Raw genomic sequence first — 13,905 nt, 5'->3', positions numbered from 1 at the left:
TATAGTAATTTGTGTTCTCACAAATTAATAAAATCCTTACTATTTCATTCTAAAAGGTTTATTTTGAGGAATAGTAGAAGTGCAGTAATGGCTTTTTCTGCTCTTCTCTTAACTTAGTTTCCTCCCAGACAGATAACTGATTGTTAGTGGATTTAACTCTCATTTTGGGTGTTGCTTAGTGGCATAACACCTTTCAGGTTCAGCTGAGGTTTTCAGTACTGCCCACAGTAAATTGTTTTTTGCAGGATTATGTTTAGACTTCTTCCCTGAGTATGGTGGATTTTACTTTTGAATATGTGTGGCTGTCTGGCTCAACACAGTCTCTGAGTAGGATTGCTCTGCTAAAATGGCATCTCACTATTTTCACATATGGAAAAAGGTTGTCTGTTCTAAATGTATTAGAAACTATACAGTTCCACCCATAAGCCTTGGTATGTAACCAGTCAGAAAGAAAACAAATCCCTTACTTACAGACTAGTTACTTACAAACTAGTTCAGATACTAGTCCGGTAGGCAAAAGCTTTCAAATATATAGCAGAGGATAGTTTGCTGTATTGAGTATACATTAAATTGCACCTAGTTTGGTCACTTTTGAACACAAACCCTTTGCGTGTGTTTGTATCACTCCAGCCTGCCATATGGTGTATGGCCTTCACAAAGTGGATCATGAAATAGAAGAGGGCAGGGCAGTAAGCTGTATCTCACTAGGGAACATAACTTTTGGCATGGATCTCTTAACTGAATTTCCTTCTGATTTATATAGCTGGTTTTTGTTTGTTTGCTTTTGCTGAATTGTTAAAGTATTTAATCACGTTCCCAACTTGGTATTCAGTGCAGCTTCATAAGCAAGTATGCTGATATGAATGAAGAGCAGTGTAGCCACAGAGAATCACAGAATGGTTTGTTTTGAAAGGGACCATAAAGACCACCTGATTCCAACCTCCCTGCTGTGGGCAAAGATGTTTTCTGCTGAACCATGTTGCCCACGGCCCCATCCTGGCCTTGAATACCTAAGGGGAATCCACAGCTTCTCTGGGCAATCTGTTCCGGGGCCTTGTCATCCTCTGAGTGAAAAATTTTCCCCACTTTCTAACTTAAATCTCCCCTGTTTAGTTTAAAACTGTTGGCCCGTGTCCTATAACTCTCAGACTATGCCCTTTAGGTACTGTAGGGACACAATGAGGCCTCCCTGGCGCCTGCTCTTCTCCAGGCTGAACAGTCCCAGCTCCCTCGGTCTTTCCTTGTAGAAGTGCTGCAGCCCTTTGGGCATCCTCTGGACCTGCACCAACAACTCTATGTCTTTCTTGTGCTGGGGGCCCCTTCTCTGCAGAGCTACTTTCACTGATTCCTCCCAGTCTGTACTCAAGCCCTGGATCATGGAAGCCTATACTTCACCCTCTTCAACTTGCCTATCCCTTACCATAGCTTTAGTGTCTATTCCATGATCTTCCCATTCTGAAACTGAGCTGAAACTCTCTCACCTGTATTTCCTTGGGACTTCCTTTCCACCCTTCTTAAAAATGGGAGTGATGTTTCCATTTTTTTCTAGTCATTGGAGACTCTTGTCTGACTGCCATGACTTTTCATCTCCATGAGCACCAGATCCAGTAACATTTCACCTCTTGCTGGTTTGCTTAATACCTGGACCAGAAGTTGTCCTCAGTGCATTTCAGGAGTCTCCTGAATTGCTTACAGCCTGCTGTGTTGCTTTCCCAGCAGATATCTGGATAGCTGAAATCCCCAATGAGGATGAGAGCCTGTGAGCACAAAGCCTCTTGTAGCTGAAGCAAGAAGGCTTCAATAACAAGCTTTCTTTGACCATGTTGCCCTGACCTCCAGATGTCCTTTATTGGTCCAGTCCCTAATTTTAACCCACAAACTCTCAGCCTGATCATGTGTGTTTCTCAGAGGCAGCTCTTTGCAATCTACCCATTTCTTAACACAGAGGGTAACTCCCCCAGGCCTCCTTCCCTGCATATCTCTTCTAGACAGCTTGTAGTCCTGGATTGCAGAATTCCACTCCTGTGATTTGTCTCATCACATTTCTGCAATAGTAATTAGGTTGCAGTTTCCTAACTGCACCATGGCTTCCACCTTCTCCTGCTTGTTTCCAATGCTGTGTAGAGGAATTTCAGCAGAGCTATCAGCAGTGTTATATTTATAGAGGAGCCCTCCCTAATTCCTTGGGGGCAATTCACAGGTATTTCCCTGCTGCTTCCTGAAGTGTTATTGTTCTGGTTTGTCTTTATCACTCAGAAGTACATCCCCTTTCACTGCTGAATCTAGATCATAGCTCTGCTGATCAGTTTGGCCAGCTCGCTGCCCGGAACACACCTGCTTCTCCTGGCCAGATCTGGTGCCCTGCCTGGTATCAACGTGCCCAGCCTCTCAAAGATGTGTCAGAGCAGGACTGCAGTATCTTGAACCAGTACCGTTAATGAAGGCGACACATTACAAAACCACAGTCTCATGCTCAGAGCCTGACAGCTATTGGTCATAATGCAAAGTGAAGTTCTCTTCTGACTTCCTGCATGTCGTTTTAAAATGTGAAATCCACCCATCACATGGTAATTCCTTATTCAATTTAAAGTGTGGCCACTTGCAACGAACTGAAACTTCAGATTTTGTTGCCAATTTCTGCATTTCTGTTTAGAACGGTGAAGACATAGTTCTGAAACACTGCTTTACTAGACATTGCTATAAGATACTGCTCATGAGAATAGCTGTCATTGGTTCTATAGTGGAAAAAAACATGCTCGTGCTTAACACTTCCCAGTTTCTAATTTTATCAGGCTGTTATATCTCCAAATTAAAAAATAAGCATTTAAAAAAAAAAAAAAAAAAAAAAAAGAATAGGCAGCTTAGGAGTCTAAAGGATTGCTTTTATCACTAGGTGTTGAGTAGGAAAAGAAATAAATATCAACTGCTTTAATATCTCTTCTCAGCTCTGTTTTGTATTCTGAAGTGTAAACTAAAAGTGCTTAGAGAAAAATAAAAAGTAATGTAAATAGTTGTTCTTGCAGTACATGTACCTTCCCATTCACTACAGAATCAAAAATTTGTCAGGTTTGTTTTATATACATATCTATGTGTGTGTATATAGATAAATATATATACACACATACATATAAAAGATGAAGAACTTTCTTCTTCCTTGAGACAAGAGTTGAGGAACAGAGATTGACTCAATTGCTACTTCAAATTATGATTTACTAAGAACTTCAGGCAAGCTTCGTACCTGTTACATCTTGACCATGAACTTCTAAAATAACTAGTGAATATACCATTCTTTGAGATACCAAAGCTATGAGACACTAAATAATGTTTCAGAAAATGGCATAAGATACTGTAGGCATTTTACAGCAGCTTTGTAGTGTGGTGTCTGAACAGTTTAAATATGTTTGACAGTTCCATTATCTCTTCTAGAACAGGTAGTTGACATCAGCAGAGAAGGTGAAATTCACTGTGAATTACATCAATTCATTTATGGTTGAAATCTTTATGCTGTTAAGATAATTTCCATGTACAGCCACTTACTACTGTAGTGTGACTTTTCATAAAATGAATAACCTTTAGTGTCATATTTGCGTACACTTAGCTCATTTTAATTCAAACTGCAAGCACTTCACCAAGATGACTTAAATGAATATAGCTATTTGTAGCTATATAGAACATAAAAAAAAAAAAAAAAAAAAAAGATAGCTGATGATTAAACTTGAACAGAATTACTAGCAACTATAAGCCGGAAATATGCACAGAGTTCATTACCTCTTATATAGGATGAAAGAACCACTGATGCTTTTTTGAATACCCCAGGAGTAAGTCATTCTGGAATGAAACCAAAGTATGGCAATTTCATAATGGATTTTTTCTCAGTACGTGATTTCTGAAAATGGAGAAAAAATATCAACGATGTTTTATCAGTACAGAGTAGTCACCTTTTACAGAGCTAAGAGGCAAAAAACAGCTGATCAAAATTGCTATACAATGGAACAATAAGTGACTGAGTTCTACAACAATAGAAACCGGGTATAAGATAGACCCAAAGTGAGAAAAAATTAGAAATTCCAAATATTGATGGATATGTAAATTAGCATATAAGTTAGTGTACATAGCACATTCCTCAGTTAGTAAAACATGGTAGCATCTTCTATAACAAGTGTTCTAAACGGTTGGTGAATGAGAAACATGCTTTACCTTTAATATGTTCTACTTTTATACTTCTGCTATGGTTTTAAGCAAATGCAGGAAAAGTGTGGCCAGAGATATCAGAGTATGTGTGAGATTTCTGATATCTGCTTGACTCCTCGATGGGGGCGCAGAGTACTCTTCCAATGAGGCTGGAGAGTGGAATGTTCACAGTTAATACTACATACTGTTGTGAAGATTTATTTTCTCACTCATATATATGTAATATTAGCCTTTACATTATACGAGTCAGCCTCTGTACACTCTGTACACTCTGTACTGTACTTGATTTCAACCTTTGGCTCCTCTATATTATACTTACCTTTTTATAATTGGAAATAAACTAAAAAGAAAATATTAAAAACAGAGAATGTAAGTTAAATAACTTTCTCCTTATATTTCATATCCTTAAATTATAGAACTACTTGATTCCAGAAAGCACCAAAAGTGATGTGCACCATTTAAGCCATAAGGCCTTTATGCATAGCTATTTTATGACTAGAAATCACAAACACTGTGAGAATGGGAAACAATATTGAATACCTGCTCAGGAGACAATCCATGTTTAATGAAACTACTGAAAGCCTTTTGGTTTTGACTCCAAGAAATTTTAATCTACAAAACAAAGTAAATAATGAATTTTCAACTAAACAGCAGTAACAATAACAACAACAACAACAAAAAGTTGTTGTTGTTCCTTATAGAACTAGAAACAAAATAGAAAGTTAAGTAATTAGGCTTCATAAACCGAGTCAGGTGCTGTAAGAGACCGTTGTCTGTAGCTGTATGGAACAAACTGCTGGATCTCCTCCCATCAATCTGAATGTAGTAGTGTTGATTGCATATTGAAATCTGCTTTTATTTTACCATCTAGACAGATGATATATTAAAACCATTGTGCAGAGTTCTTTCTTTTTGGTAAAGCTCATTTTTAAATATAATTTCTTTGAGATCATAAATAGATGGAGTAATAAAGAAAAGTCTCTGATGTAACAGAACTATTTTCATCTGTCTGTTAAAAGAAGAAGAAACCCTCCTAAGGGTTTCAGATGATTGTATTCATTACATTTCACTTCCCTTATAGGTCATTAATTTTCACTTTTTAAAATGGATGCCGTACACTTTCTCAACTTTAAACTAGAGAAAGGCTGCATTATGCTGTTTGTTTATTTAATAAACCCAACAAACAACGCAGCATAAAAAGACACATCTTTTGTATGTTAAAATTTAGTATAAATGCACTTATTTGTTGTTGTTAAGATTAAGGGAAAAATAGTACTTTTCTGCAGCAGCTACATTTACACTTACTGATCTTTTACAGAGAGCTGTCAAAGCCTTTGGGTTGTTATGCAAAACATGATACCAATTTGAGATTGACTGCTGTCAGAGAGCAGCACTGATGTCTACAAATGTAATGTAAAAGCATTTTGGTAAATGTCACCAAAATGGCAAAATGTAAAATATATCTGCATGTGCTAACAGAGAGGAAGGTAAAATAGAAACACCTATCAGTCTGTTTTAACACCTGCCTCTGAAAAGTTCTGTACTGTTCCTGATATCACCTTTGCAGAACTGAAATTGGTGCTGATGTCGCATTGCTTTGGAACATCCTTGTTCTCAAATCACAATTCTCATCTCACCAGCAAATTAATTAAGGTGATTTTGAGGTCTGATCAGTTTCTGCCACAAAACAGTTGGACAGTATTTTATTGGGAAAACATTAAAAGCTGAGGAGTCCAAGAGCTTCAGGCCAACATTTCATCTTAATGCATCCTGTTTGTGTCCAAGTGTTATTGTCCCTTCTGCACACTCTGCACTTTTCTGCAGCCCACAGAGGGGTTAGAAATGCAAAGGTCAATTAAGGATAAACATAAACTTGAGTATTCTTTCTTTATAGTCGAGGATGTTTTCCGTACTTTGCTTTTTGTTATGTATTGTTTTTCTTTCATCAGTGGAAGTGGAGAGTCATACATAATTGCCTTTTTTTTTGCTTAGCTTCCAGGTGTTTCATTTTCACTGGGGGTTTGAGGTCAAAGCCTATGCATGACAATGTGCTGCTATTTATCTTTTTCATTGCCTTATCTGTCTGCTACTTGGATAAACTAAATTATTCAGTATTTGTTGAAAACTCTGTACAAGTTTTACATGCAATTTATTTTAGGATTACTGTTTCCAGCTAGGGAATGCTTAAGCTTTAAAATTAGCATAAAAAACAAGGTGCAATTTTTGCATTTGGCTTTGCTGTAAGTACTGGAACACAAATGAATGCAATGATACCTTTCGGTTCATACCAGCATCCTTTCAAAAACAAGCAAACAAAATATTTCAAATCAGGTGACATCCATCCTAGCAGCTGTCTCCCAGCGCGTGAGCCGATCGCACACAGAGCTCCCTGTGCCGGGGGCCAGTGACTGCAGGTGGGGCAGTTCCATGCTCCGCTGGGAAGTCAGGCGTGCGGGCTTACAAAATCAGCAAATGAATCAAGTCCTTTTTTTTGGTTGTATATCCTTTTTTTCCTAAAGTTCCATTTCCTAGCAGTAATACGTGGTAGAGAAAGAACAGGTTTTGGCTACCGCATCTCGTAAACAGAAGCGAAGTGATATTTGCTTCATCCGTGGAGGAATATGTAAATACGTAAAACAGTGTTCTGGTTCTTTTAAAACCGACTTAAAGCGTGCTGTGATTTGACTGCGGGACTGCAGTTACGGTGCGGTACGACGCAAAGTCGTAACGTGGATTGTAGCGATTGAATCGGTGACCGCAGCGCCGGGCAGGGAGCGGTGCGTCGTGAGCCGTACAGGGCTGTCCGGGGCAGCCCCGGGAGATGTCAGTGAGAGAAAGCGGGCTCGGGACGTCCCATCCCGCTTAGGAGAGCGCTGGTGCGGCTGGCGGAGCAGGTGAACGCAGGCAGGAGTTGGAGCGGTTCACGTGTGCGCTCCTCAGCGCTCTAACCGCCGCTCGCAGCTCCTCGCGTCGCGGTCCGCCTTTCTCCCTCCGTGAGCGGGAGCGTGCGCCGGGGTCGGCGAGAGGCGGCGGGCCCGAGGGGCGGGCAGGGCTGCCGCGGGGCTCGGCGCGCCGTTCCCCCCCAATGCCGCGAAACCCCGCGGGCGCCGCTGCGGCCGTTGGCGGGGGCGCCGCGCTCCGACGGGAACGGGCGGCCCCAGCGCCGGCCCTGAGGGTAAGTGGGCGAGAGAGCGAGGGTGCGGGCGAGGGACGGGCCGCCCCGGCCGCTCTCCGGCGACGGGAACGGCCGCGCCGTACCGCTGCCCCTTCTCCGCATCGTCCCGCGACGGGCTGCGGGTCTGTCGGGGGAAGGCCTCCCTCGGGAGGCAGCGGCCGAGCCTCCTCGCGAGCGGTCGTCGCCTTCCCCAAGGCAGCGCCAGCGGAGGGCTGCGGAGCGGGGCTGCGTCCGTCCCGCCGGGTCGCGAGGAGCGGCGGCGGCGCCCCGTGCCCGCCGCCGCCGGCCGCCGCGAGCTCTCCGCGAGCTCTGCCCGCGCTCCCGTGCCCGCGCTCCCGTGCCCGCGCCGCGCGCTCTCTCCCCCGGGCGGCGCTGTGCCCGCGCCCCTGCGCGATGCAGTGTGGGAATGGCTGTGGCGCTGGGGTTGGCTGAAAGAGGCGGCCAGTCGAGGTTTAATGTCCGCCATGTTGGCCGTGGCGTATTGAGCGGAGCCGGAGCGGCGGAGGAGCGGAGCCAGCGCCCAGCCCAGCCGGCGCCGCCGGGCCCCGTGTCGGAGCGCGCCCCGCCCCGCCGGGGGAGCCGCGGTCTCTCCATGAGAGCGCTCGGCGGGGTCCGGCTCTCAGCTCGGAGCGCTCTTGCTGTCGCCCCCCCCTCCCCAGCCGGAGCCGCCATCGCCGCCTAACATGAGCAAACTGTCGTTCCGGGCCCGGGCGCTGGACGCGTCCAAGCCGCTGCCCGTCTTCCGCTGCGAGGACCTGCCCGACTTGGCCGAATATGCCTCCATTAACCGGGCCGTGCCGCAGATGCCCACGGGCATGGAGAAGGAAGAGGAGTCGGTACGTGAGACCCCCCCCCCCCCGGCCGGGTCCCTCCATCCCCCCCGCACCCGGGGCCCCCACCTTCGCCTCTGCGCAAGCACAAAATGGCCGCCATCTTCTCCCCGCTCTCCCCGCCCGCCGGGAAGGGGGGGGGGAGGGAGGAAGCTGGGGAGGGAAAGCGCGGAGCCCCGCTGCCCCCCGCCGCTCCCGCCCCCAGGGCTCTCTCGCGGGCCCCTCTCCCCCCGGCCCGCGCCCCGAGGCGGCTCGCGGTCCTCCGGCGGGGCCCCGAAATGCACAAAGGGCGTCACGTGACCCCGCGCCCGGCCGCCATTTTGTCTCCTGGTTCTCGGAACGGGCCTGGTGCGGCAGCGGCGCAGAGACGGGGCCCGGCGCTGCCGCGCGGCTCCACGGGGTGGCGCTGCCGAGCCGGGCCCCGCCGCAGGGGGCGCCAGGAAGTTGTGGCGGACGCCGCGGGAGCGCGCGTCGGTCCGGGCCGCGCTGGGGGTGGCGGGAGGGAGCGCTGCGGGCGGGGCCGGCACCGCGCCGAGGCGCTGTCCCCGCGCACGTGTCGGCGCGGAAGAAGCGGGAAGGGCTCTGCGTGTTCGTTAGAAGGCCCGCGAGCGCCGCGAGACGCGGGTGGCTTCGGCGAGGCCGGACGCTCGTTGCGTGGCGTGCGTGCACGCGGCTCCCGCCGCCTCCCGCGTTGCGCGGCTGTCCCTGAGGGGCGAGCTCCGAGCCTCGCCGGACGCCGCCGGGTGCCCCGCGCTGTGTTCCTGCTGGCGCTGCCCGTAGTTCTCCGCGTGTCTTTAAGTTCGGTTACTGCATTTGCTCAGTCTTCCCCATCAGCGCGTGAAGTGCGGCAGGCGGGAGCCTCAGCGCCGCCGACAGGGTTTGGGTCTGTGGGGAACGCGGATGTGACAGCTCTGCGCCCCTGCAGAGCGGTTTGCTGTCAGGCTGCCGTTGGCTGTGAAGTTCTGTGCTCCCAGACGTAGCCAAGTCTGAGCTGCTTGTCTGAAATGTGAACGTGTGCGGGTTCTGCAGAGGTGCTCTGCTCTTGTAGTGCCGCTTAGCTGGTGCTGTGCGTTTTTATGGAGCACCAAGGAGGACGAACGATTCCGGGAGGGTGCTGCCCTTGGCACGTTGCTGTCTCTGTTCAGTAACTGCTCTGGAGTTTTTGCTTTCCCTTCTGTGTCAATGCCTGCCACTTTCATGTAGCTTAAGGAATATTTCAAAGCCCTGTGCACGTCACAGGTAACTGTGTGTGTTCACAGAACTGTTGGAGGTTTGCTTGTCGTTTTGTTGTGGTAACTGTGAAGTAGTCGTGTTCAGGCAGCAAGCGCTGTGCTGAGGTAGCCTTCATTCTTTCACGTAGGAAGTATATTCTGAACCAATGCATTCTGACCCGAGAGCCCACTGCTTGCCCCGGAATCTCAAAATTTGTTTGATGACTCGCTTACTGAGTTTATTTTTTTTGTGAACAGGTAGCCACACATACATATGTTCTTGTGTAAATGTCAGACAACTGTTTTTACTGTTTACTTTGGGGTTATAAATCTTTGGGGTAGAAAATCACATGGAATATCTGTTTGTCTGCCCACAGAGATGTACTAGCGAAGGAAAAGTAGTCACGAGCGAGGGAAAATTGTTAAACATTAATTATAGGACTTTGTTTCTGTGGTTAATGCAATGCTTTTGTTAGCAAGATCAAGCTTTGAGGGTTAAACTCTAGAGCTGTAGGTGCAGGTAAACACTTTCTGTAGTTAGCTTGCTCATGCCTTTGTTCTAGAGGTGTGTGCATGCACATACACGCACAGACACACCCCCAGGAGAAATCTGTTCCCTACCAGTAAACACAGGTGTCTTCCTGAGTCCATTCAGTGGCTTCTTAAATAAAACGGTTGGTGTTAAACTCTTCCCACTTCTTCTTTCTATGAACTTGGCAAATTTCCTTCCTTCTCTCATGTCACTCCACTGAGTTTTCTCCTGGGCTTTCTATTGGTCTTGGCAATGGAGAGCGACAGCAGTCTGCTGAAGTTCTGGTGGCTGTCATAGGTGTAATGCCTTGCTGCGTTCTCCTCCCTGAACTTTGTGCCGCGCAGGGTTTGGGGAAGTTGGAAGCTGTTTATATTATGTAGCAGTGGAAGACTTTTTTAGCTGTTTTCTTCTAATGCTTAATGAAAATAATGGCCATCATCCATTTCTTTACAGACAGATGGTAAAGCCTTCTCAGGAATCTGGTGGGAGAGGAGGGTGGGCATCTGTAATATTTTTTATAAATAGGTTTGTAACGTTGCTTTGAGTTTTGCATAAATGTAATTCGAAGTGAACAGAAAGTTGGAGTTCAGGACTCTTCTCTTGACAAAATGACTTTCTCTAGGGAAAAATGCAATCAGAGGTTTAATAATCAAGCATTGAGTCACAAGATATTTAAATGACTAATTAGTGTTTTGGTGCACCAAAAGGAATCTATTTTGCTTCCCTTTCATCTTAGCTTTCTCCCATCCTGTTCCTTCAGAGAATAAATATGGAAAATAGTACATCTGATTATCACAACTTGAAACTTCAGATAAGCAGTGATGTTTTGTAAGAATCTTCTGAAGGTAAAAAAGAAACCCTTATGCATAAAATATGCAGCAGGTAGTAGAGATATAGCAGCTATCAGAAAGACGTGACAACGTAGGAGCCCAGTGATAACCCTGCTACCAAGCAGAAGGGGTATACTTTACTAAGGGAGAAGTTCAGTCAGCGGTCTTGTTTGGAGGTAAAAGACTTGAGATTGAAATGCTGTTTGGCCTACAGGCAGGTGGTGGCTCAGAGCTGCTGACTGATAACTGTGTTCTGACAGTTGGTTTAGCTCCCAAGTTCCTCGGGTAAACACGTGGCTGTTGCCAAGTCTGTTGCTAAATGTAAGGGACCGAAAACAGTCGGGAGATGTGTGCATCTCTTAATGTAAGCCTTCAAAATGTAAGGATGTTCTTATGCAATACTGAACATCCACTGCATTATCTCAAAATCTTTTTTTTGAGCGAAGTGTGTCCTTAGTGCTGGGATTTGAGCAGTCAGAGAGCAGGGCACTGTTAATACTGCAGTAAAGCAGATTTGAATACCAAGTCCAATTCATAACAAACTGCAGAAGTAAGGACATAGGGCGTGTCAGGTGTGTTGGTCATTTGGGAGAGATTTTTATCTCAAGATACTAATTTGTGTGGCCTGTGTTGTGTTGGTTATTTTTTTTTTTTTTTACTTTATCTTTTTAACTGGAAATTTCAGGCTGGAACATAAGGGAGATGGCAAAGCAGAGCAGTGGTAACTTTCTTGAGAGAAGTTATTTTCAGTGGTTCTCTCAAAAGGCTGAGGCTTTTTAGCATGTTCACTGCTGTGTTATATGAAGAAATCAAGTACAGCTCTACAAGCTTTACTAAGTGTGTTGCAGTATATGTCACTGTAGTGAATTTTCCTGACATTTCTGCAGTAAATAAGTCTGTATTCATCAGGCCACGGAAAATAATGTTTTATTTTCATTGGGTGTGTTTGTTATCCTGATGTAAATGTTGATATTACTGTGCTTGTAATAAAGTTTTCAATGTTGTATTTCCATTTAACCTGTGTACGCTAAAGCTTACATAAGGTAGATGCTCATTTTTCACCGGGTGGAGTTTGTCCCAGTGTCTCCCTCTTTGTGCTGAGGCAGAGGGGAGGGTATCAGTGGTGAGAAGCCCTGTTGCTTTATTGTGTTACTCTCTTAAGTTTGTCTTTGGACAAAGCTCATGGTTCAGTGGTTAATCTCTTCCCTCTTCTTAACTCCTCCTTGTCCTGTGAGGCTTCTCCTAGTCAGAGTTGTTAATAGCAGAAACAATTAAGCACCCAGAATCTGAAGTGATAAACCGTATAACTGCTTATTTGGTTCTGTTTTCCTTGGCAGATCTGTTGTAATACAACCAATACACTGTACAGAAAGTGGAATTAAGTCCGTGCATGCTGTTGTCAGTGGCAGGTTCTATCATACTACTTGATCTGGTGTTTGAACAAACAATTGACAGAGCTGAAAATGTGTTTCTGATGTTACTAAACCTGTGGTTGTGGTTCTCTTTCCTGCCGGCATGGGAGATGTTGAAGGGAAGTTTACTTGATAAAGCATTGTTATTAGGCATCATTACTCATTATTTCCTGATACTAGCATGACCGTGCAGTATTTTCAAAATGTTGTATACAAGCTGGTGGAGGTGACTTAATGTTCAATCAGATGCTTTGAGATGTTTGAAATGACTTCTCTAGTGGAACATCTCTAATGTAGCAGAGCACTGTTAATTTCACCTTTACTCAGTTTGGTCAGGCTCAGATATTGCATCCTCTCCATAAAACTTCTTTGAGCACAGCTACTGCAGCTCTTCTCCAGGTAGGGCATGCAGAGAAATGCATCCTTCCAGATCCATGCTGAAAGCATTGGGAAGGTGGTGTATCCATTCTGCAGCATATCAAGAGACATGGAGGTGTGACACTAAGGGACGTGATTTAGTGGGCATGGTGTGATGCGTTGACAAACTGACTGATCTTAGAGGTTTTTTCCAACTTCAGTGGTTCTGTGATTATCTTGCTGCTGGAACAGCTGTTTTCCACCTTTCTAAGGGAAAAAGCAAGCGTGGAATACCAGATGTGGCCTGCAGGGTTGCCATCTCAGCCATGCTGAATTTAAACATGCGTGAATCAGGTGTGTAGCCGGGGCATGGTGAGTCAGTGTAGGAAAAGTCTTGGTTTACGTACTTGAGTTTCACTGGAGAGCCTATTATCTTTTTTGGTTAGGGCATACTTAACACTTAAGAAACTGCATCCTGTGTGTGTCTTCCTGGAAGTATGTGTTTTCTTCTAATGAAATGCCTGTATCCATGGCACTTGAGTACTCCAAGTAAAATAATCATACCTTGCTGATGTATGGTTCACTGACACAAGTGCTCTTGGATCTTGTGGGGGCAGTCAGAATGGAACGAATGCACGATCGTGACAGTTACTGTAACTGAATCATTAGTTTCAAGTCTGTTTTTCCTTTTTTTTTCGTTCGTGTTCCAAAACATAGTGTATTCAGCTAGGAACAAGTAGAGAAAACAACAGTGGGATCTAACTAACAGTTGGTTTAGAAATTGCAGTATGTGGCCTGTTGGTACTCCCTGGGAGCTGGGAGTTGTGAGCAGAGGATTGTCATGCAGATGAGTTGATAATGCGGTGGTGGGTCTGTACGTTGTCAGGTAAACACAGAGTGGTGAAGGTGCTGTGCTGTAGCACTGTGTTGGAAGCACCTACTTAGGTTCTCAAATACCATTCTGTTTGCTATCTCTGATCTTGGGCATCTCGTGGAAATCAGAAGCTCCGAATTCTGTTTTGAAATACAGGGGAATGTCATTCATACCACGGAGGATGTGAATTAGCCAACTCCTTCTACAGGAATTTCAAGCTGGGCACTTGTTCCAACAGAAAGCTGTTATTTTCCTCATCTGTTCATCTTCCATTAAAAAATACTGCATATTAAGACAACTCCTTCTAAAACTCTTCCAAAAGAGTTCAGAGCAGTCCCAAGGGGTTAGTTTGATGTACTCATACTGAAGTTATTTTTAACCTTTTCTTGGTTTCCCTGTAATTGTGCAGAGGGCCCCTGTGACAGCAGTGGTTTTATGTATAGCACAGTAACCTACTTTGAGTCCATGGTTCATGCTCAGACTTAAAATAGGC

General features: G+C 45.3%; 1 protein-coding gene across 7 annotated transcripts in view; it reads left to right on the top strand.

Annotated features, from left to right (window-relative positions):
• Positions 1-13,905, top strand: part of EPC1 (enhancer of polycomb 1) — a 60,209-nt gene that overhangs the window by 7,627 nt on the left and 38,677 nt on the right. The window contains exons 1-2 of one of the 7 annotated variants that reach the window (XM_031616037.2): positions 7,312-7,366; positions 8,026-8,202. The exons of 2 other annotated variants lie outside the window; for them this stretch is intronic. In XM_031616037.2, the coding sequence (XP_031471897.2) occupies positions 8,050-8,202 (153 nt within the window). In that variant the 5' untranslated portion in view covers positions 7,312-7,366; positions 8,026-8,049. Of the gene's footprint in view, positions 1-7,311; positions 7,367-7,731; positions 8,203-13,905 lie in introns of those variants that run through there. 4 more of the 7 variants (XM_090143079.1, XM_090143080.1, XM_090143076.1 and 1 more) reach the window with 4 other exon arrangements.

The sequence above is a fragment of the Phasianus colchicus genome, chromosome 6 (genome assembly GCF_987193195.1).
Source record: "Phasianus colchicus chromosome 6, bPhaCol1.hap1.1, whole genome shotgun sequence".
NCBI classification, from domain to species: domain Eukaryota; kingdom Metazoa; phylum Chordata; class Aves; order Galliformes; family Phasianidae; genus Phasianus; species Phasianus colchicus.
Note: the sequence above shows the minus strand (reverse complement) of the source record. Positions and strands in the feature narration are given on the sequence as shown.